The 24,992-nt window shown below is 39.3% G+C and overlaps 1 protein-coding gene across 7 annotated transcripts in view; it reads right to left on the reverse strand.

Moving 5' to 3' along the window:
• The window catches only part of mecom (MDS1 and EVI1 complex locus), a 219,551-nt gene that overhangs the window by 134,535 nt on the left and 60,024 nt on the right, over positions 1-24,992 (reverse strand). For all 7 annotated transcript variants that reach the window (XM_077541328.1, XM_077541327.1, XM_077541324.1 and 4 more), the window contains exon 2: positions 20,047-20,411. In XM_077541328.1, coding sequence (XP_077397454.1) covers positions 20,047-20,411 — 365 coding nt within the window. The remainder of the gene's footprint in view (positions 1-20,046; positions 20,412-24,992) is intronic.

The following is a 24,992-nucleotide window of genomic DNA, read 5'->3' on the forward strand; positions in this document are numbered from 1 at the left end:
TTGCTTTGGGTCCATGGAACAAAACGTCCTCTTCTCCGTTATGTCTGGCTTCATACATGAGACTCGTCATTCGTTTCACTTTTGTTTCCTTTTGATACAATTAATTTCACAGCCAATTGGCATATAAGAAGTAAATTAGGTCCAACGTGTAATCGCCGACTCAGATCTAATTGGACACTTGTTAAGTACTCTAGAACATCCTTTGATCTGACTAGTCCAAAAAAGCAAACTCACTGTGAAACAGACACATTTTGACTGATGGTGTCGTTTGCTTCCCCACGCTTGTATCTCAAAGCTGAGAGTTCATGGACTTTACTGACCCAGCAATGACCCGTTTGCATTGTATTTCCTTGTTCCTCTTGAATAGGCACTACACCCTCCTCCTCCCTGCCCTATCACCGATAACTGCACTCCCAGTGTTTCTCTGTTATTCTGACCTTGTGCCAAGCTGCAGAAGCACAGGTGAGTAGCATCATCGAGAAGCACCCGTCATTACACAACACTAATGAAATCCAGCGGACTAAATATTGGACTCCGAGCTAACTGTCTGTACCTTGTCCAAGAACAAACAAGGAAAGGTATGTTCCCGAGCTATAAAAATCAGCTTGATGCGTACAGAAGTACCTTTGAGGTTAGCAACCCAGCAGTCATGTGGATGACATATTGCTTTGGAAAATGGTGTACAATAAAAAAAAATAGTATCATAGATGGCTGTAATTTGAGTCATACGGTGGCTGTAAATTGCCACTTCCTGCATGCAGTACAGCAAAAATAATGTATCAAAAATGTGATTTAATTTCCACCTTTGTCCAGAGCTGCCACAAAATGTCGACAAATTGCACAATCCTGCTAGCTAATTATTGACAACAAGGTAACAATTTGGGTGTTAAAACTAAACAAGTCCAGCAGAGTTAAGTGAACTTTTCATGGCCTTGCTACTACTTTCTCATTTGCAGCATAAAAGAAGGCTGCCGGAAACACCACAGGAGCAGAAACTCAGCTGTGAGCTTTTTAGTAAGCACTTAAAGTTTTTTTCCCAATAATAATAATAATAATTCATAAAACAAAAAGCAAGAAGATTAGCAACTGAACTTGATCTCACAGGAGAAAGTCTGAGAATTTGAAGTTACCAGAGATAAGCGGAGGGGAACATCAAACAGCAATATGTGCATGCTTATTTTTAAAAGCTGCGACTTGTTATCAGGGCTGGGCAGGACTTTAGGCTCCACACATCTTGTTGTTTTGGAGCCTTTTTACTCTTTAAGTGTGTTGTGGTGATGGGGGGTGGACGCTAATGGCAGCAGTGTTGGTATGTGTTTGTGTCCAACCAGGCTCCCCACTGCACAGGCACTCCAGTGTCTGGATAGCTGCCAACATTTCTGAACTAATATTCACAATATTGTTTGTTGCCCAGGGCCTCGTGACAAAACAACACAGCGGAGTGTGGCCACCATTAACTCCCGTTTCCATCAACACCTCACTGCACTTTGGGAGTCACTCAAATCATTGTTCGTTTTTTGTATTGCCTGTCTCTTTTAACAAAAAGAGAATTAAAATGAGTGCTAAATAAGGTTTCCATACGACGGTGTATTAGAGCCACGCATAAATATATATATTTTTTTCGAGGGGGTGTAATCAGAGAAAAGAAATTAAGAGAAATAAATTTGCAGATTTTTGACGTTATAAAGTGGCACATTTGTGAGAAATTAAAAAAAACCTCATAAATTTGCCAGAAATAAACTCGTAGATTTGCGAGGAAAACAAAAAATCAGAACCTTGCAAGACATAGCATAGCTATAGTCTGGACAAGGTGCTGGCTTTAGTCCACCAGGAGCTATATAACGTAAAGATTTGTTGGTGGTTAATGAAACAATCTTTCGAACATGAAAAGGCAAGATGTAAGTCAGATTTCTAGCAAGCTACAACACTTCCTGACCCCCTATCAGATGACTAACCTTAACCAATCAGAAGCTAGCAGACTTTAGGTAAACTCAAGGGAATGAATGAGAAGCAGATTCAACACATCAATTTAGAGACTTGTACCCAACGCGTCAAAGTGTGAATGCTTAATATGATATGGTTAATCTCTGCTAAGGCAATTAATATCTCCTTATTTAAAAACCAGATCAAAAAATATTGGCACAAACCTGGTGCGCTGTGTATTCCTCACGCGTTTCTTGATTTTTTTTTTCTTGCAAATATGCAAGTTTATTTCTCGTAAATTTACAACTTTGCCACTTTGTCACAAATTTGCGAGTTAATTTCTTTAAATTTGTGTGGGGTTTTTTCCTTGCAAATTTGCCACTTTGTAATCTCGCAAATATACAATTTTTTCTCGTAAATTTGTGAGTTTTTTCTCTGAATATTAAACCCGCCTCCATCCTCTAATTCTAAAAGTTCAGATTTCTATACAAATTACACAGTCACTAGTGATGTTTAATACTGTCGATATTCTTTCCAATCCCAAGCTGAGTAAAATTCATTTAAATGACTAGCAACACTTGATTCGTAATAACAAACTGTTTTTTTTGCGAAAGTATGAAAAAGCTCAAGTGCCCATAGAAAACCCATGCAAGCATGAGAACAACATGACAACTCCTCACAAGGAGGCCAAAACATGGATTTGAAAACTCTTAAGACAGATAAATTAACCACGAGTCCATTATCCCACGTATTACAGTTTTTAGCTTTTTAATTATTTAACTTATTGCAAGTTTTAAGTTGGAAACTAGACTCGGAACCTCATAGTTCTCACTACTCTTCTGACACATCGGCAGCTCATTTATATTTATGTTGGCCTAGCAAGTGATCCCTGAATGGTAATTCTGTCTCAGACTCCTATTGAATATAGCCTTTGGCTCGCTTGATAGCGCACCAGTGGAGCACCAATGTTTTATAGAGCTGAGAGACATAGATGTACTGTTTCGCCTCTTAGCGTTTCTGTCTCATGACACTTTATAGGCCCTAATCACACCAGAGGCATTGTGCATCCTAAGGTGTGTATTTGTATGCCTGTATGGATTCAAGTGTCTATGCATACAAAAATAATACCCTTGGCTGTACAACTGTCTTTATTCTGTGTTTAGATCCCTGAGTTTGTTTCTGAATCTTCTCGTGCATCTAACTGCTGCATCTCACCTAGATCATTAGCCACTGTGCCAATTTGCCTCCTCAAAAACCTTGAAATCTCCTCTGTGGCCTTAGCATCAAGAATCGCTATAAATAACCATGACATCATCCCATTCTTGTCTACGGAACATCCCCAGATCGATAGCTCAGCTCCTGCAGTGTAAATAGCTTCTAATGCCCCATCTTCCCCTTCAAATAGGTCTACCTTATTTATGATGGCTGTTAGGTTACCAATCCAGGACACATTTTATTTCACCTCAGGACAACTGCTGTTGAGTCTTGATTAGGGATTGATGCATGATGTCTATGTGTATCTTTAGAGGACAAGTAGAATACATTTCATATACACAGAAACAGGAATAAGAATGCATGAATGAATTATAAACACACCTGTACGTAGTATTATCAGAGGGTCCTCTTGAGAAGACAACTGGGGAAAAATGGTTAAGGGCAAGAGGGGTGAAAGTGGACTTGAGTGTCGCCTGGCCCCACCCAGTGGTAACTGGGGACATCCGTTACTCAGATGACAGTGCGAGTGGCAGGCCTATTTGCAGGGCTGCCTGCGCGTGATGACGGATTGGACAGACATAGCGGTCGGAGGCTGCGTAAAGTGACAGGTTGCATTTCCATTTGGGTGAAAAATCTAGCTAACGTTGCTTACGCAGCTCACTGGATGAAAGGAAGAAGGGCACAATGAGGTCCAAAATGTTTTCCTGTTGGTGGGTCTGGTTTATCTGTCACATGGATTTTTTTTTAACCTACGTATGAGTTGATGGGTAATTACTTGCTGTCTTTCTGTTTATAGTCAATTTCCCACTTTTCCAATTTCAAACTTAGACATATGGACAATTAATTGCATACCTAATTCTTTCGAGAGTATGGAAACAAAGTAGTACCAGAAAGACTTATTAAAACCAGTTAGATGCAAAATGCTTTGGTGATCAGTCCAGGGTGGTACACCCCACCTTTTGTCTGAAGTCAGTTAGCATACACTCCCTATGAGCAGTACATGCAATGGTCATCTGCATCTTGACCAAAATTACCACACACTTGGGACAAATATGATGAGTCAGCAGCATAGAGCTGGCAGATACGAGAATTATCAACAAAGAGATTGTTACTGCTTCAAATCATCCACTTCTTTGGATGTTAGTTCATCTCCTGAGCCCTCACACCTACACATCTCATGGATCCTTAGTCCATGTCCAATGATGAACTAATAAACTTTATTTTGACACCTTTCAGAAACAAATCACAAAGGCCAATTGGGATTTGGGACCTAATGTGATGGAAGTTGATTTAAGTTCAAAAGTAAACAGATCACTAGTCAGTAAAAGAGTCACAATGAATCTCCAAGCAAAACCCTGAGGTTTGTCTGTGAGAACAGCGTGAGGAATGTTCGTCCTCACGCCTCATTGCTGTTCTCATTGCTGTGCACTGATCGGGCATTGGAGATGGGACACCCCAGATTTACGAGACATGTCAGAAGCTTCACATCCTCGAGCCCCCTGGGGCCCATCTCTTGTCTTGATCTGGTCTGTAAGAAAAACAGCAGTCCCTCACACTCTGACAGAGTGGCGGGGCCATCCAAACACACAGTGACGATGGAGACTGGTGGAAATGTGGAATGTAAAGCAGTGAGGGGAGGCCACCTTTGGCGAGGGTCTTCTTCATGTTAACAGTGGTGAAATCACCAACTTGCACTATTGCGTTGACTAAATGCTGATGCTTACCATGGGGTTTTATCATTCATACATAATACATACATGTGAATTAACCCCTATACTTAGTTAGAGTCAAATTGTCAAAGCATTTTGAATACTTTGAAGGTAAGAGCCAATTTACTATTTGCAAATAAAGGACTTTTGGTCTGGCAGTATCTTAAATCAGCCTTTGGAATAGAGAATCAGGATGGCACGTTGGATGTGTGGTTAGCATGTTCTCTCCCAGTACTGAGGATGCAAGATCGAGTCCAGGCTCCGGCCTTCCTGGGTGGAGTTTGCATGTTCTCCACGTGCCTGCGTGGGTCTTCTCTGGGTACTCCAGTCTCCTCCCACATTCCAAAAATATGCATGGCAGGTTAATTGGGCGCTCTCAATTGTCCCTAGGTGTGCTTGTGAGTGTGGATGGTTGTTCGTCTCTGTGTGCCCTGCGATTGGCTGGCAACTAGTTCAGGGTGTACCCTGCCTACTGCTCGAAGCCGGCTGAGATAGGCTCCAGTACCCCCGCGACCCTTGTGAGGAGTAAGTGGTTCAGAAAATGGATGGATGGACGGATGGATGGATGGATGGATTGATTGATTTAGGAACAACTACAAATTAAGATCGAATGTGGGAGCAATGTCAATTTACCACATGAACACTATACTAGCAAGGTGCCCTTGAGCAAGGACCCAAAAGTTCTCTTCAGGAATCATCCATCCATCCTTCCATTTTCTGCATTCAGGGGTGTTGGAAATTTGGATCTTATTCCAGTAGTTTTGGGTCAGAGGCAGACTACGCCTCAATTTTGAATTGGGCATTGAACAGGAATTGACCCTCTGCCAGCTGTAAAAAAATCAACTTTGTGAACCACCAGACAATCACCATCCAGCCCATCTCAGAAACCAATAAAATGTATTTTTCTTTTGGACATTTTATGACAGACTAACAAAACACTTGCCTCAAGGGGCCATTAAGGTACAGTGGAAAGTTGGGTCAACACTTGCCGGTCATAACTGGCATTCATTTATTTGTTTTAGATGTATGGAAGGTAGTTATGTTTGTTGAAGATATACAAATTGTCTTATTTAACCATAATCTTTGAAAAAAAGCTATTTTAGTACAAATATTTAAAAAGAGAAGATATCTCAAAGACCTTTGTGTCACCAAAAAAGCTCTGATTCTGCTCAGGAAGTGGAGTCTTGTGCCAGCAAGATGATTTATGGCTGTGCGTCCTAGTTGGGGGTTGGACCTGGTCCCAGTATCACTCAGGGCCAGAGACGAGAACTCCATAGCCCGATCAGAGGCTGTCCAAAATCTATTACAATGGATGTCATAACATACTTGGAGGGCTTACCGGGAAAGGAGATAACAATTAGTTTGTTGGAGATATCAGAAATGGCCTTTGAGTTCTGCCGGGAGAAATCCTTTGTGACGGATCGGTGTTGACATCACAGACCAAAGAGGAGGGAGTGACAGACTCCCATGGCACCCTGTGCAGAGGAGGAACCTTTGGGCTTTATTAACCCTTACCTGTGAGCACCCATGAACAAAGATCTCTTGCTGTACACTGGAAAGTCATTACAGACTTCAGGCGGAACACTCCAGAGGGAAATGAGTCTCCTTTGGCACACCCACAAGACGAGACATTGGACAATTTTCTCACTTTCTTGGGTGATTCCACCACATTTTTAGTCACCTTGATTTTCTCTTTCTTTACTCTTCGATCAATCCATCTTTGTTTCTCTTGTACATCATCTATCACTCTGGTTTGCTCCCTGTTTAGCTGTCTAACTCTGACCAATCCTATCTCATGAGACGCAACCCCAAGTCACCAAGAATGAGCTTGTATTAACTCATCCCAAGCATCCACTCAACCTTCCCCGATGGGAGAAACACCATCTTTTCAGCAACATCTATGGTTGACTGAATTGCACTTTATCTGTGCATATAAGGGTGACTGAAATATGGAATGTTCAATCACATACCGACAGGGAAAATAATAATTTGAAACATATGGACATTCAGCATGCTGGATGTCTCAACCAATATTTTTAACATATTTTCTTTATTATTGCTCAATTTACATTTTCAAACATTGAACAGTGGTGGGTATGGAAATGATCATAGCAAGAACAGCTGTATTTTTGGAGTTGATATGAGTGTAAACAAAAAATGTTTCTCAGAAGACCACAAATGAAATCTGACGTGTAGCATATGTATTATACAGTTCATGTTAGAGGGAACTCTTGCGGAAGATTGATGAGGCTTTCTACTTCTAATACATTACTTAAAATTCTGGCCTCTCTTTCAAAATGTTTTTATGAATCACTATGTTTGTAGACATAGCTTTATAGTAAATCATTCACCTAATCATTCAATTCAATGCCAAATAAACTTTTTTTATTTTATTTTATTTATTTATTTATTTATTTTATTGCTGAAAAACTGTATAAACGGTGTCTACTAATGCCGTTAACTGGTCATTATTTTGACGTTTTAGTTCTTGAATTTGGGGCAAAAATCGTCCGTGTGGAACAATTTTTCCTCTCTTTGGTCAAGCACAGACTTACCACATCACTTCTATGAGGCTGATGTTGCTCTGCAATCCACCAGCTCAGTCTCGTACGCGTCCTTAGCGAGTTTGGATTGGAGTAGTCGCGTTTTGCAAACATCTTTATACCGATGTTCAGGTTATTTATTAGCATAGAATTTGGTTGGTTTATTTAGCATAGCTTGGAGTATATGCAGGTAAATATGGTGCAAAAGAAACTCATACCCCTAAAAAATGTACCTGTAGAAAAAAAATGTATCGGTAAAAGTCGTGATTTGTACCTGTACAAAAAAAAATAAAAAAAATAAAAACCTGTAGAAAAACATGCATTTGTAATTTTAAAAGTTGTGATTTGTACCTGTAAGAAAAAACAAAAAAATGGAACTGTAAAATAAATAAATAAATAAATGAGACAGAAATTGGATATACATATTAATGCATATTAATAAGAAAATGTGACATCATTTGAGATCAACCCACCATTGTTCACAGAACCAATGAGGTTGAACTTCAGCCCGCCCAAATCCTTCTCGCTTGATTGGTCAAACTGACGCTGTATTGTGCCCGCCCTCTTCTGTAAATGTATGAATCTTGTACCTGTACAATTATGAATCAGTTTTGCTCCAATCTTAGCGAGCTATTTGGTGTAAAAATCACGTCTTGACAGCAACAGAAAAACCATTTGTGACTCCTAGTGGCGAGTTCTTCGACTACAAGTTATCATTTCCACAGGTACAAATCACGACTTTTACAGATACATGTTTACATTTTTTCTACAGGTGCATTTTTTATTTATTTTTTAACAGGTACAAATCACGACATTTACAGATACAAATTTACGTTGTTTTTCTACATGTACATTTTTATTTTTTGCGGGATATTTTTTTAACAGGTTCGAATCACGACTTTTAAAAATACGATTATTTTTCTACAGGTACAATTTATGTATGTCTTTTTACGGTACAAGTTACTTTTGCACCATATTTACCTCCATAGTCGAAGTATAGAAATGATTTAGATCAGTTTTCACTGCTGCTGTCAATCACAACCAGACCACGCCCAACCCCCCTCCCCATTCGCAAGACCAACGGACCTCCAAGCAACACTCCTTTGAGCACCCTTTTCAAATATTAGTGAGTGGTTGAACAAAAATCTGGTTGGGGGGGTGAGTTATGTTTTAAAGACAAATAATGACTTACTTCCTGTTACTGAAGAAGAGTATGTTTTAATCACTTTATGCCCCACTGATAATTATGCAGCACAACAACACTAAAGTACCATTTCTTCTGGAGTATTTTCAATTCTCGTTCATTTTCAATTGGATTATAGTTTTGTCCGTATCTATATTGATCCATTAATTATTTTCAGCTATTTACACTAAATCCCATGCACGTCAAAGGCTATCTTCAAAGAATGGACAGGAACCAGTCAAAAAGTTTTACTTTCCTTATGTGCACAAGTGTGCGTAGCCAAAGCAACATGTCGCATTTATCGAATTAAAGTATTATGACATAATAGAGCAAAGTCTAGGTTACTGCCACCTGGGGCCTCTTTTTTTTTTTTCTCTCTCCCTGAGCCTAGAAGCTCCAAGCCCTACTTTTGGACCCACCCTAATTGGAGCAGCAATATGGAATAATTGTAACGGGGTAATAATTGTAATGTAAGTGATAAACGTGGTCCTGTCTGTGTTCTTTTTTTTTTTTTTTAAGACTTGTAAACATTCAAACTAGATCAGTTTTTTTTTTTTTTTTTTTACATTTAAACGTTAGGTGTAGAAGCAAAAGTAGTTCTTAAAAATATGACTATACTGCCACATACTACACACAAAAACACACAGACACACCCACAGGTGCACCCCTTGAAGAACATTAAAAAGTGTAGGTTACAACAACATTGGAGCAAAGGCAAAGCGTATGCTGTGCCTTAGATTGTACTCATTACTAAAACTGACCACAGACTTAAAGAAAATGATTTGGTACAGCAGTATTAGTGTGCATGATTATTTTTGCCTTAACTGGTACTTAGATTTACTGCTTGGTAATGTGATCTGAGTGATAGTTAAGCACTAGCAGCAACTGGGGGCAGCAAAACTTCGACTCAGTTGCTGTTCTCTCGCCATTTACTTTGAATTAGACCAATAAAAAGCTTGCAAGCTCTGCCCCAGAGTTGCTGTCTCTCGCACTTTCTAACCTTTCCCTATTGGCTTGACATTTGGAAACAATCAGTCGTGTGTTTTAAGAGAAGGCCCTTACCCTATCACACTCCCCATAGATAAGGAATCTATAGGTCCAGCACACGGAATTCATCACCTTGGTTTCCTGTACGCTTTTTAGGGGTCCACTCAATTTCGCTTCTAACTTTGACAATGTTAGTGGCTGTAACTGAGAAAACGTGACCTTGCACACATTGTCAGCAAAGCCCGTATTTCACTGAGCGGGGAATTCTGGTGAAGATAGTGAATTTGGGGTTTCGTCAGAGTTCGTAAATGGTTTTACAAAAATAGTTTTACAAAGATATTTGGAAATTTCTTTAAAATGTCCACGTGAATCCATTGTTTGACTAACAGTGGCAAGTGTTTGCAAAAAGTTAGTTTTTTGCTGAAAACCATGTGACCATGGTTCCAATATATGTTGAGCCATTCATGCGCATCATTGACAAACATTCACCACTCAATGAGATAGTGACAATAATGATAGTAATTTGTCTTTATTAATGTATTTGTCTTCATTGTAAATAAATGTTAAGTTCTTTTGATACAGCATTTAAATGTCAAACATTTATGATTCACACCAGTGGTATACATAGAAAATGTTGGCTGACCCATGAATCATAATATCCGATATCCGATGTATAAGAGCATATAACTAGTTGGTGGATGAAAAACATTAGATAGGCTGTTCTGTGTATTTGTTTCTGTCGAGACACTTGACATTATGCTATTGAACCTTTCCTGAATGTCTCCCGAACCTGATCAGCCCCCCATTGAGTTCACAATGTGCGATGCATGTGTCGTGACTCTCGCTCTCAAGCTTCAGCAGGACCTTTGTCTTCATCAAGGCAGGTCAGATTAACTGGGACTAACAATGCTCCCCTCTGATTTATTCAATCACTGCTTCTTCTTCATCTCTTCCACCCCCCAAACTCCCCTCTTCACAAGCAAATATGCTCTTCCATTCACTTAAAATCCACTATGTCCTATGACCTTTGCCCTGCTCCGATGGACACCTGATGAGGGCCTCCTTCACCTGGCTTTGTGCGGCTGGCTACACCTTCCGAATGCCAGGGCTCCCACTTATGCCCGCCTTTGTCCTTCTGCAATTCACTCTGACTTTGTTCAGTTAGTTAACCTAGCTTCCCCTCCCTGCTGGGAACTCAAACAGAGAGAAAGGAAGGAGGCAGACACGAGGGGGGAAATGATGAAGGACTCGGGTAGTCCATTTAGGACATGGGGGAAATCAGGAAATCAAAAAAAAAAAAATGATCACAGTGTTATTTGCCTTTACAACGGTAAAAAGGACAATTTTGGAAAAGATGTGAGACATGCAGTCAAAGTCACCCACACTTGCACTTAACCCTCTGCTTTCTCTTTGAGAACATGTCGTCGCTCTTTTCACATGAGATTAGAACGTCACTAACCCCCACTGCTAGACACACACTGGCCTGCACCACCACCAACAAACAACAGATTAACCCAAAGAAAGGGATTACCAAATTAACTGAGAGGCCGAACGATGAACCCCCAACTTGTTTTGTCTTTGGGGTTTTCAATGGACATCACTCCAAGACAATCAAGCTTTGGCGGCACTGACCAGGCAGCTCATCTCTCACAGATGCCCCACAGAGAGACAAAAGAAGACCCACATGGTTGAAGAGAGCTTGAATGCTCAGCATCAACATGTTAGAGACCAAGATAGCTCAACTCAAACAGGATTATGGCTTGTCCTAATTTATATCTATATATATCTATATTTATTCACAAGGTGGAATGTAGGGAACCGTGTGCGACGCTTCATATGATTGGTGGCGCCAGGAGACATCAACGGCACTTCTTTCTTCCAGGTCAAGTATTTTAATCGTTTTCATGTATTTAAAAACAAAATTAACGACCTTGTTTTGAAAATGTATTGAGTAAAAAGTACAGATACTCATGTTAAAATGTAACGGATAGAAGAAAAAGTAGTCTAAAAAAATAAATCCTCAGGAAAGTACAGAAAACTAAGAAAACTACTCAAGTACAGTCCCATCTCTGCCGCTAATCTGTGTCAATGCATGCTTAATGCAATATTTTTTGTGAATAATCAATGAGTTAATGCTTTAACTTTTACAGCACTAATAGAGCTGTCAAAAGATTACATTTTCTAATTAATCACATTTTATGATTTTTTTTATTAATAACAATTAATTATAATATAATATAATACAAAGGATTTTTTATCAACATATTTTTTCCCACCAAATTTGACAAGCACCTGTTATGTGTCAATTCTTTTGACATTTGATGTTATGAGGGCGTCCGAACATTTTTTTTATCCAATGCACGCTCTCATCCTCCTCTTTTTCTAATCAGTTAATTATTTGCATAATTTAAAATGACTCGAATATTTTGACATGAACAAATATTCTGAATGTCATAGCTGTTATGTTCTGGGATTGGATCCCAAAACGCAGACACAAATAAGAGTTTTAACACTTTATTCGCAGAACATCAAGGTGTGGAACTAAGTTGACTATACCAGAAACAACGAGAATGTATTAAGAATCAAGAGACGCGTAGCTAACTTGGGCTGTGGAGGTGCCTAGAGGAACAGAAGAGCAGGTGGCCACATGGACCGAGGAACGGATTAGTAATTCGGCACCAACACACTTCTCTGTCAGACTTATATAGTAAGCGAATGGATCTTATTGGCTGTTGACCAAATAAAGAGATGAAAGAGTTCTGACATCACATAGCTTATGACTTCACATAGCTTCTGACCAGTTGAAACTAGTTGCTGTCCCCAAACAAAACACAGACAAAACACTGTCATGACAATAGCCTACATAAACATTTATTAAATGCTTTATTTTAATGCATGTAGTAATGTGTATTGCTCAAATACAACCTGTGCTACCTTTAACGTAACCATCCGCTGTCAGCTGAATGATCATCTGCAGTTAAGTTTATTATTATTATGATTAATCTGTTAATACATGATTAAGTCGATAATTATGTGTAATTAATTAGTTGACGCTTTTGACATCACTAATATATACATGCACATTTGCATTAATATACAGTCAAACCTCGAACATAATAACACATTTTCAAACATAATCTGTTCCAGAAGGCTGTTCTAAAAGCAATTTGTTCGAAATCCGAAACAATTTTTCCCATTAGAATTAATTTTACACCATAAACTGCACTGTATACTGTTTACCATAAATAGAAAAGGGTAGAAATAGACATCTTTTCGTTTTATTTAGACATCCTATCTAAAATGATGAAAAAAAAAAAATACAAACATTTCTTTTTTAAATTCAATAGTTCTGCGCACTACTTTCCTCTAATTCTTCTCCAGCTTTACCACTTGCCACTTGTTTTCTTTGGACCCATGATTAGGGGCTAATACACGATGCAAAACTAAAAAAAAGATGTGCGTAAATAACAATGAACAGGTCTGCTCCAAATGAACTATGAACACAAATGTGCTACGGAGGAAGCATTCAAGTTAGCTCAGCTCCCGAGTGAGTTGCATTCAGGTACGCTCGGCTTTTTTCAGTTTGGTCGAGAGCTGAATTTGTGGATGTGTTCTGAGACATAAAATTCTCAAATTTTCTGGTTGAAAACCGATTTGGTTGAGAACAGAAGCGTTCGAAAACCGAGGTTTGAATGTATATAATTATTAACTCATTCACTCCCAAAAAACGTATAAATGCGTTCTATTTTAAATATTGCCATGCTCCCAAAGATGTATTTATGCATTTTGGGTTAGATGCAGCCTCTGAACTGAAGAGAATGCTTGAACCAATGGTAGTTATTACAAAAACGGCCAGCAGATGGCAGCAGAGTATAAGAGATCAAAAAGCTATTTTCCCCACAGTTTTAAACAGATTTGTAATAATGATGAAACTTAACCATACTCTAATGCTAACTGATGCAAAATGGAAAAAGATAGAAATATACTTTTTTTCTGATGAAAGAAGAGGCTCTAATCTTTCTTTTGGTAGATTCCATGTTTTTATATCAATAGGACACAATATTATATGGGCCTTGCAAAATCAGTCAAAATCCAGTAAAATAGCGAAAATGTCCTGGGAGTGAATGAGTTAATATATATTAATCCATGAGAGTAAACAGATGCCACAGTGATTTGAGTAATGAAGCCATTCCTGCGACACAATGCACAAACAACGGTCATACCCATTGCTTTACAAACATTTTTCAACTTTCAGGTAAAAAAATAAAATAAAATGGTGTGTTCATTTTATGAGAAAACGTGAAGATGTGGTTATAAGGAGAGGTGCATGAATGACAGAGAGGTTCATCCCTATAGCGCCTTCCCCTTCTCGGCGCTGCTGTGGGTAGGACCTTCTTCTCTGACAGTGGATGGGATGTGGCCAGGGCCTCGGGGATTAAGGGGCTTTTAGCAAGGCATGAGAGTGGCTCTTTCTCCTTGTGACAGAGAGAGGTGACAGGCCGTCAGTGCTCGGGGGACAGACATACAGACGGCCAGATACATCTGCATTCATTCAGGACAGCGGCTTATCCATGCACAAAAAAATGCCCTCTTGAAACACCCTCAAGTCCAAACTCCCACACTCTGTCTAAGACACATATGATGATCCTGTGAGGAACCCTTGTGACTTGACAGATGAGGTTTGGTAAATACTGTATGTTCATGTTGCAAAAGAATATAGCATCTACAAAACAATACCATAAAAGTGATTACATCTTCATCTAAAGTTTGCGACTCAGGCTACATGTACATCATTGACCAGCCACTAACTTTCTGTGTGTGAGAAAGAGACGAAGTGAAACAAAGCACAGGAAGGATCCATCTCCCACATTCTAAAAACTGTAAAGTACTTGAGTTGACAGCAGTTTGAAGGATGTGTGACCAGGCATCTGCCTCTCGTCCCTCCATCCTCTCAGGACCAGGAGATTCAGGAGACCAGCCAGGCCAGCCACCTAATCCTCTATTCCCATTCACTATCACTGCTAATCTCCTTCACCACCTCCTCACCACCAAAACTATCGCCTCCGCCTCTCACTCTAGAGAAGCACAAAAGCCTTAAGAAGCCCTGTCCCGCCCATGCCTACCTTCCCATTCCTTCCCGCACCCCTAACGTGCTCCGCCCATCCCTCCAACTGCAGGAGGCACCCATCTTTTTAAGCCCAGGACCTAGAAATCCCATGGGGCAACAGGTTTTCGGGTGACGCCAAAGACTCATTGAGTGTTGGATAAGTTTCCCTCTCAGACTCCAGCTCCCATTCTTATTGTTGGTGCTAACTGACATAAAGTATGTTTGAATTTGAATGTGCCAGATGACAGAGAGACAGCACAATATGGACTCATGGGCATCCAGGCGCTGGCATTGTGCACAAACAGATCTCTTAAAAAAAAAGAAAAAAGAAAAAAAAAGGTGAATATTATAATAGGTTTGCCACTGACTTAAAGTCAAGCCTAAACTTCTTCATACCCAGGAAAAAAATTGAGTTGAAGTCAATTTCCTGAATGAGTGAGTATCTTTTAGTTGGAATTTGCATTGGAAATATACAAAGAATACATTGTCATAAGAGATATTAATTTACATTTTATAATAAATTGCATATAAAAAGGAGATACTGCCTCCATACAGACATATCTAATGTATGCCTGTATGTATAATTTATTTGAATCTGACATATATCGCCAACCATCTTTCTGCTGTGGCTATCCGAAAGAGAAAAACTTTGCGACTGTAGTAATTGGTGGTAAACTTGCAAAATGTAGTCTCTCTGAGGCACCGTGGTGTCCATGCTTCAAAATACACAGGCTTTGAACTTCTATTGTCAGCCACTAGATGGGGAAAAAATATACATATACTAGGGGTGTGAATTGCCAAGTTAGACGATTCGATCCGTATCACGATTCATAGGTCACGATTCGATACCGATAAATCCCAATATGAATTTACAAGTCGATTGTTACGATTTTTTTCACTCAATTTAGAAAATACCATTCAGTAAACTTGTACATGTACACTGTAAGATTTGTATGAAAATTTATTATTTATTGATCTCAAACTTCAGTCTTATAACTGTGAGCCACTGTTTTTAACAAACAGGTTGTAACCTTTTTCATGTTAGAACAGCATTGAAATAAAATATTAAGGATTAATGTTCCATTAATATAACATTCTTCCATGCTTAAGGTGTGAAAGTTAGATGTTTTGTTGAATATTTTTTCATCAAAAATGGATGTTAAAAAATCGATTCGGCTGCCTATTGAATCGATTCGAGAATTGTGTGCTGTAGTATCGCGATATATTGCCGAATCGTTTTTTTTTAACACCCCTAATATATACACTGTCTTTAAAGTCAAACCTAAAATTAATCATTGCCAGGAAAAATTTAAAGTTAGTAAATTTGGTGAATGAGTATCTTTTATCTGCAAATTGCATGGGAACGAGAAAAAGTCTAATAGAGATTTCACATTCGCGATGAAATGCATATATATATATATATATATATATATAAAAGTGATACTGACTCCATACAGGCATACAGTAGCTAATGTGTGCTGGTATAGTTTAGTTTATTTGGATCTTCCTGTTTTCAAAACGTGAATAATTAGGGATGTTCAATAGCCCCCCCCTTTTTTTTTCAGACCAACACCAGTATAAGTACTCAACTCAAGTTGTCATCCATACTAAGTACCAATACCACTCGTAGGGTTATTTTTTATACATAAAATGTTCCCAAAACCAATAACAGATCACCTTAATGAGAAACTTATATATTCCATGATATAATTTTTCTTAAAATTGCAGGAAATTAATGGCAACATTATTTAACCCCCCACATTTGTTCAAAAAATATATTATCTATAGGACACAAGTTTAATTAAAAAATGAATTTAAAAAAATTCTTAATGGGCATCTATCAGTCATGTGTGCCTTATGTTCCTGATTTTAAAACGGCCGCTCCACCGCTTTCAATACTTTGAAATAAGGCTTGGTATCAGCCCAATATCGATACCTGGTATCGGTACTCGCCGATCCCTTTGAATAATTTTCAATATTGTAAAAGAAAGAATGAATTACATGATGTCTCGGTTTTAGGCGAGGTTGAGGACCCAAGTGCAAGGAGGCAGATAAGCTCAAAAAGTGGTTGTTTAATAAGACAAAAACAAAAAGATAATCCAGGAACTAGATAAACAAAATCCAAAACAAGAGTAAACAACTACAAAGAAATAACTCAACGGAAGCCCAGGCGCAAAGGAACCATAACAGCAACATAACATCAACAATGAAGCCAAGCAGACTGAAAAGAAAAAAACAACAACAACAAAAACAGCAGACTTTATACACTCACACTGATTGACGCAACAAGACACACCTGGGTGATTGAGTGGTTGAGGGCACTGATTGGTCAACACAACAGGGGCAGGGAAGACACACACAGGTGGACATGGTTAGGCATGACGAGACTAACACTAACCAGACAAAATACAACATGAACACCCAAAATACAAACAAAAACTCAACCCCACCGAACCAAAACATGACATATGAGTGAGCAAAAATGGTGAACGTTTTATTTAATATCTCTAACACAAAGTCTTCTGTAATTGCCTTAAGATAATTTAAGTCACAAGACACTAATTCAACAAATATAACTTGAATGCTAGCTGAAATTTTGACTTGGGTGTGAAAAAGTTTGAGCTTGTGTTTTTCGTGGCCAGAAAATGTTCTTCATACTAATAGTTATAATAATTGTGATTTTGCTCCTGTTTGAGTATGTCCTCTATCTGCCGTCCAGTCCTGTCGCCCACAGTGGAGGTGAACACCTCAGCCAATGGACCCCTCAGTGCTGCCTCTATGCATTTTATTTACTGAGGCTATCTTTCCCATAAGTCACTATTCCTGTATTCATAAAGCATCATGGACCCCATAACTCACACTTCCCCTTTATGAATAAATCCCATAAATTTATGGTGATGGCGCTGAGGAGCTGTGGCCTCTCAGGTGACAAACTTCCCTCGATCTGTCAAGACCAGCTACAGCCGCTCGGGGCTCTTCATCAAGCGCTCCAGATGGGAGCACCACTTTATCGTTCCCCGGTCGGTGACATCACCTCACCATGCTAGATTTGATGATGAAAGCAAACATCTCTGTCTTAACTCACATTTGCCAAATCAATTTTGTTTTCACGGACCTTCCAAAGGGGTTATTGGCATATTGACGGTCTGCAGGCGGGAGGGATGCTGGCAGTGGGCAAGGGATGGGCATGCGGAGGGAGGGTGGAGGTTCAGGAGGGCTTAATAGCATTTACCATTTTTAATGTGGGGATGTCATCACTGGATATCCATTCTGAATAATGTGCATTTCATCATAAATTCTTTACAACTTATTTACTTAATGGAAAGACTTATGGCTTGCTGTCAAGACGGTAATTAAACATTGTGATACAGTGCTGCCTCACCAAGATCCTATCTTCCCCTCCAACACCCCCAACCATATCTCCCGCATTCAGATACACACATATGGGCCCAGCTTCTCTGCTTTTTTTTTTTTTAAATTCTTATTGTTATTGAAGTACCTCATAAATTACTACTGGATTAGAATTCATGATTTTTTTTTCTTTCCCTGGGAAAAAGAAAAATTGAGACAGCATTGTTCAAATGGTAGTAGATATCTTGGCAGAGAGAGAGAGACTTGTTGTTTTTTGTCATTGTTATATTCATGCTCGGAATTGGCAGAGCAAAAACTAGAAGTTCCTGGTAGAGCAGTTATCTGTAGTGAAAAGAAGAAGATATTTTTGTTGGGGCTAATCTTAAACCACAAAGTCAAGACTAATGGTTTATGATGCAATGCCAGTGAACTAAAAAAAAAAAACAAAAACAAAAAAGTCATAGATGTTTGTTAAAATAAGAGAACTGAAGTCATTGCGCTTCAGCCGCCTGATTCCACTGACGATGAAAGGGCACGGAAGACCCCGGCCCAATAATGGTTGCTGTGGCTACTGGTAATCCATGCATCGCGCCGACTTTATGTGAAGAGTGTTGAAATGTGTGTGTTGGGGAGCGGTAAGAGATTGCACCAATCGGGGCGGCTCATTTTAAAATGGGAGAGGATAAATTCCGGAAAACTTGCAGAGACCCTTCCTCCACCACCATAAAACCAAACCAAACACTGATCACCACATCTAACCTTTGACATTGTCCTGCGACCTGATCTTCGATTTCCTCTGTCGTCTGACCAATATGTGATTTGCCAATGGCTACAATGACTCCCTAACAAGGATTTATGGGGTTTCATTTTAATTGAGTTAAGAGCACAACCTCAGTTCCTAGACTTTCAATGGTTCCAATTAAACACCACATCACTGAGTGTAAAAGAAAAATAACCACCTTCTGGTGCATGGGGCTACATATGAACATGTTGAAATGGGAACAAATAAGAAGATCAGTGCACTCGCCAAGGATCGATCCTACTTGTCGAAATGATATAACAAAGATGACGTAATCACAGCCATCAAAGTGTTTGGTAAGGAATTCACACATTCTGTGAACCATAAAAATAGAGATCTGCGGGTGAAGCTTTGTGAACCTTTGAGGCATTCTTTCAAATTGTGCCGAAAAAGATTCGGAGCTTTGGTGCTTCAGTGAAAGCAACATATGGGACGAAAGAAGTAAAAGCAACTCAAGTCATTGACGTCTGAAACAATCACTCACACTTATCTTTTTCAGCAATAAAAGTCCAAATAAATCAGGTACAGAGCATGTATTGTTCACAGCAGTCTGTGCTGTTGATGTTTAGTATAAACAGGAGTACTTGTGAACAGTTCCAAAAGGACACAGGTCATGGATGTATTAATTTACAAGTTTGTATTAAAAAAATAAAATAAAATAAAAACACTTCCACAATCGAATGTTTTATTCTTCACTAATTTTGCAACTTTGAAGATATGCGTCATTCACTAGAATAAAAAAAAACAAAAACATAGCTTTGAATAGAGAACCCAAAAGGTTTGTAATCCACTCACTCACACAAACAAGGTCTCCCGGGGGCGGAGGAATCGAACGCAGGCCATCTGTTCCCAAGGAAAGTGACGGTAGGCTACCACTTTACCACCCAGATGACGACCAACACTGAATTTGAACTTAATGGGAGGTTTTCGTTGTCAAAGGACCGCACAAATTCCAGTTTGTGATTTCGCGGGCTACCATCCACAATGCGTTTTGAGCGTCAACACGCACTTTGACGGATGAAACTTGAACGTCATCGGTCACGTGACACTTGTAGAATAATACAAGCTCCGAAGCACCTTTTTGAAGCCGCGTGATTCAGGAAGTCCAAACCAAGCTCTGAGGTATCGGTTTCATTTGAACATCACCACATAAAAGAAACATTACACCAAGAAAAGTTGCAAGCTTTCAGCCAACACATTTATACATATAGACTGACTTCATTTCTTACCTGCCAGCCGTGAGTGGGGTCTCTGAGAGAAGGCGTTCGCTCGCCAAGGTACGGTCCAAAGCGTTCACCGATGTAAATGCTCCTGCGACTCCAAATGCCCAGAGCACCATTTAGAACAGCCGACTGTTGCAATTCAAAGTCCAAGGGAATGGGCAAGTTTTCTTGCGTTAAAAATACATCTGTTTGTTGTTGTTGTTGTTGTTGTTGAAGGGACGCAGGTCTATGAGGTGACACTTCATCTTCAGACAGCGACGGGGACGCCGGGTCCTCTGCTGGGCCTGAGGACCGTGCAAGATCACCATCCGAGCCACAAGCGTCATCTAAGATGTCAGAAGCTTGACAAGCATACTTGTCTTCTCCATCATCTGCACAAGTAAAACACAAAAAATAATAGCTGTGAGGGCAGTGCGCGGAAAAGATCAAAGTGTGTTGTATTAGATTGCAATGTAGCTTTAAAGTCATTTATGCAATACAACAAAGTTCCACTGCAGCAGGAATGTAACAAAGTTGTCTTATAATGCTATGATTGTGTATAAAGAGGGTTTATTACTGATGAACTGAAGGATGAAGGGAGCACCAATGTCTTGCTATTCTTTTCTTTTCTTTTTTTAATTCACCTTGACTGCACTACTGTGTTTATATGTTCCAAAGGGAAAAAAACAAGATTTAAAATGTATACTGAGATTTGAAATAGCTTAATTTTTTAATTAAAAAACAAATAGTGCACTTGGAATGCAAGAAAACAGGATCAAGTGTTTATAGCGATGAGATGGGGGGTGATGCCAGGGCGAGCAGAAGTAACTCGGCATTGTACTGCTCTGACTGTTTTATATTTCCTTTTCCTGAACTTGATCTTTCTCATACAGTGAAAACAGAAGGAAGCCTGCAGGGGTTAATTGTGAATATCGTGAAACAGGACATGAAAATAACCTCTGAACTCACACTGGGCTTCTTCAGCACGGCGTTTGTCTGCATTACTTTCTTATTGTGCTTGTGTTCCTTTCGTTTTAAGGTGTTCAAGAGCAATATATATAAATAAATAAATAAATATATATATATATATATATATATATATATATATATATATATATATATATATATATATATATATATATATATATATATATATATATATATATATATAAGAAAATGGATGGATGGATGTGTATATATATATATATATATATATATATATATATATATATATATATATATATATACATATATATATATACACATCCATCCATCCATTTTCTTGACCGCTTATTCCTCACAAGGGTCGCGGGGGGTGCTGGAGCCTATCTCAGCTGGCTCTGGGCAGTAGGCAGGGGACACCCTGGACTGGTTGCCAGCCAATCGCAGGGCACACAGAGACGAACAACCATCCATACGCACAAGCACACCTAGGGACAATTCGGAGCGCCCAATTAACCTGCCATGCACGTCTTTGGAATGTGGGAGGAGACCGGAGTACCCGGAGAAGACCCACGCAGGCACGGGGAGAACATGCAAATATATATATATATATATATATATATATATTGCTCTCGAACACCTTTTTTTAATTTTTTTATTTTTTTGCAGATAGTTTTTTTTTGTCCAATAAATAGTGTAACTGAAAGAATTCTGAGTCTTTTGAATATTTCACAAAAGACTCAAGGAGGAGAAATAAACTGATACGTGACAAGCACAGCAACAGCAAATCAACAGAATTGTTTGGATAATTTTCCATAATCACATCATCATATATTGTCTGGAAACCAGAGGTGACAGTAAGGTGCTACATTTAATATGTTACATTTACTCAAGTAACCTTTAGGAAATATTGTACTTGCCAGAATAGTTTTATATGACATTACACTGAGCATTAAATTACTCAAGTAATTATTTGGAGGATGACTTTTAACCTACATGAACCTATGATCTAAAGCAGGGGTGGCGAGATCCGGTCCTGCAAGTTTTGGTTATTTAGCTGTGAGCTGATTCATGATCAGCTCATCAGCAAGCTCTGCAGAAGCCTGATAACGAGCTTGTTAATTGGAATCAGCTGCAATTAAAGTAGGGAAATCTATAAAACCTGCAGGACTCCGGCCCTCGAGGATCGCACTTTGCCACCCCTGATCTAAGGTAACAGTAGTCGTACTTAAGCAAAGGTTTTAGCTTCTCTCCCACCTCTGTTGGTAACTTGTTGCCAGGCAGAGTTCAGGGCTGAATCAGAATAATGAACAGATACGTGGTCACGGCAAGGTTTTTTCGATTGCAAATATGGGGATGGACTGATAATTTGAAATTTTAATGAAGAAAGGAAAAAGATTTATGGACAGATGTTGATTATTTCTGAAGAACAAGGTGTCCCATAGTCGAAGAAGGAGACACTCAAACCCGGAAATGATCCACAGGAAGCTGTCACTCCCTGGCGTGCATCTGTGGTGAGCTGTGGCTAACGCGGGCTGACAGGCTGCAGAGTGAAGGGGCTCTGCTAATGAGGCTCAGCAACCCATCTCTGAGCTCAGGAACATTCCAGAATGACTGCTGATGTGACACTGGCTCACTGTGTGGTAAGCCATGGAAGCTTTAATCCATCCGCACTCAGATACAAATGCATTACTTGTTCACCGACCATGAAGCAACTGTTCTTCTAAATAACTGGAAAGATCACTGTGATCTGCCACAAGTGGTCTTGACCTCAAATGGATACCTGAACAAAATCTCTCACTTTTAATAAATCAAGCTATGACATGCAGATATATCTACGCTTGTGAACTTGTGTGCAGCATGTTTAGGAAACGGTTAAACGACGCAAGACTAAACCAAAATATCTGTGAAACGATTGTGTTCAACACATTTAATGTGGGCCAAGCTTGTTTGAAAAAGAAAGCCCGTTAAAGATTGCGGTCCAGCATGAAACCCTACGGGCCTCAAGAAGTCAGCCTAATGATTTTCAACACATTGTGTGTAACAAGGTTATAGTCCTGGATGTGAAGCTTACCATATGGTAGAGGGACAACAGCTTTTATAGGTAACTGTATCCCCCCCATTGCTGTTCCTCCCATGACATATCTCCTCCAACCCTGGTCACAAAGTTTAGATTTGATTTAGACCAGAAATTTCCTTGGTCCACTGGACTCAACAAGAGCATTTTGACTCATAAACATCTTTGTGTTTATATGTAAGGTAAACATTAGCTGGAAGCAAAAACTTTCGAAACATGGTTTTAAAAGTTGGGGTTCCACCATGTGCAGATGATTGATGAGGCAAATAGCTCACACACATAAGGTGGTAAATTCTCCCACAGGTGATCACATAAGTAGGCCTATGAGTGTGTGTGTGTGCGTGTGCGACACTATTCATTAAAAAGGGATTCTACAATGAGCAAACATATCAATTTCGTGAGCTATGCTCAAAGACCTAAAACTATTTCCTACAAACACAAAAAGAAATTTCCATCAAGTACAGTTTTTATTCTAAATCTATTAGTGAGTAGTTCTGCTTTAACCTTGTCAGCAAGATGAATTCTCGCAGTATTTGCAAGTTCACGCCGAAGAATATCGGCCCAATCAGGTGATGCTTAGGGCGGGACGAAACCAATAAGCGCCGATGACAAGGGGGAAACAAACAAACCTTACAGACAAATGGACGCTGCAATTCTGTTCTCGCAGAATTACTCACCAATCTCTTGTTGAATTTGAACAGCGAGAGGTGCATTTTTTTCTGGTAAACATATCTGTGCTCAAAGATGAGACGGAAGGCGACATTTTCAACCGTTACCTTGATTGGTCAAAACAAATGTGCGAAGATGCCGCATCGTCCAATCAGCTCGAAGTACCGTGAATGAATATGGCATTGGCGTGCTTTAGGCTGAGCACAATAAAAGGCCACTGTGAAATGTGTAGTTTTGTTTTATTGTGGTGGTCTGAGGGGTCACTTAGAAAACCAGTCAGTATCTGATGTGACCACCATATTAAATACAAGACATTTTGAGGCCTCTATTTCATGAGTATAGTATTTTTTTTCCATTAAAACCCTGACGCATATGATCTGACACATGCTGGTGGATAATCCAATAATCCAATAATAATGGATAATCCATTAGAGGGCAGTATCACCCAGTTGATGGCTTTTCCTGCGACCTTGCAAGATCACCCCAATGGGGTATATGTCACGGAAGAGGCAGGACCATTTTTGCACATCAGTTTGTTTCCAGTTCGGTTTGCGACGTGTGAGCTGCGTCAAAAATACTTGTGCTTCCGACTTTGTGCCCCTCGGTTACGCGTTCGCAACCCGGACCGGAAACAAACTGATGTGCAAAATTACGTCCCGCCTCTTCCGTCTTTCTGATTTTTGGAAATACTCATATGTTTATCTTTCATCATTATACTTACAGTTATACATATATGAATTTAAAGCATTGTGACTGGATGTATCAAATATGACACAAATCAAATGTCATAAGTGGGAGTTGATTTTATTTTGTTTTTTAAAGTTTGTTTAAAAGCACCGATAAATACTCTATTTATAAAGAATGTGGGTTTTCTCTCATATAAATTATGGTTCAGGCTTTATAGCGTTAAACACCTTGGAGACGTCTTATGGTAAAAATACAAATGTGTTTCCATTTCTGTTCAGTGTATAATTAAGTACAGCAAGAAACTGATTTACAGCATTAGAGTTAAGATTATCAGAGTCCCAGTATGTCAATCTATTCCCTATAAAGGAAAAAAAAAGAAATAGCTGCATTAATTTCACGTTATATCTAATAGTTATATATTTGCATTTGATGACAAATTCATTCATTTTTATTAAGTACGAAAACGGTTATTCCCATCCCAGCTATCTGCATGGTTGGAATTATTTTCACCTCTGCCACAAGGTGTTGGGCGCACTCATAGATCACACGATTAGCCCGAGCCGCGAGCAGGGCCGCCATCATCAGGGAGTGAATTAAA

The sequence above is a fragment of the Festucalex cinctus genome, chromosome 13, assembly GCF_051991245.1.
Source record: "Festucalex cinctus isolate MCC-2025b chromosome 13, RoL_Fcin_1.0, whole genome shotgun sequence".
Classification (NCBI taxonomy): domain Eukaryota; kingdom Metazoa; phylum Chordata; class Actinopteri; order Syngnathiformes; family Syngnathidae; genus Festucalex; species Festucalex cinctus.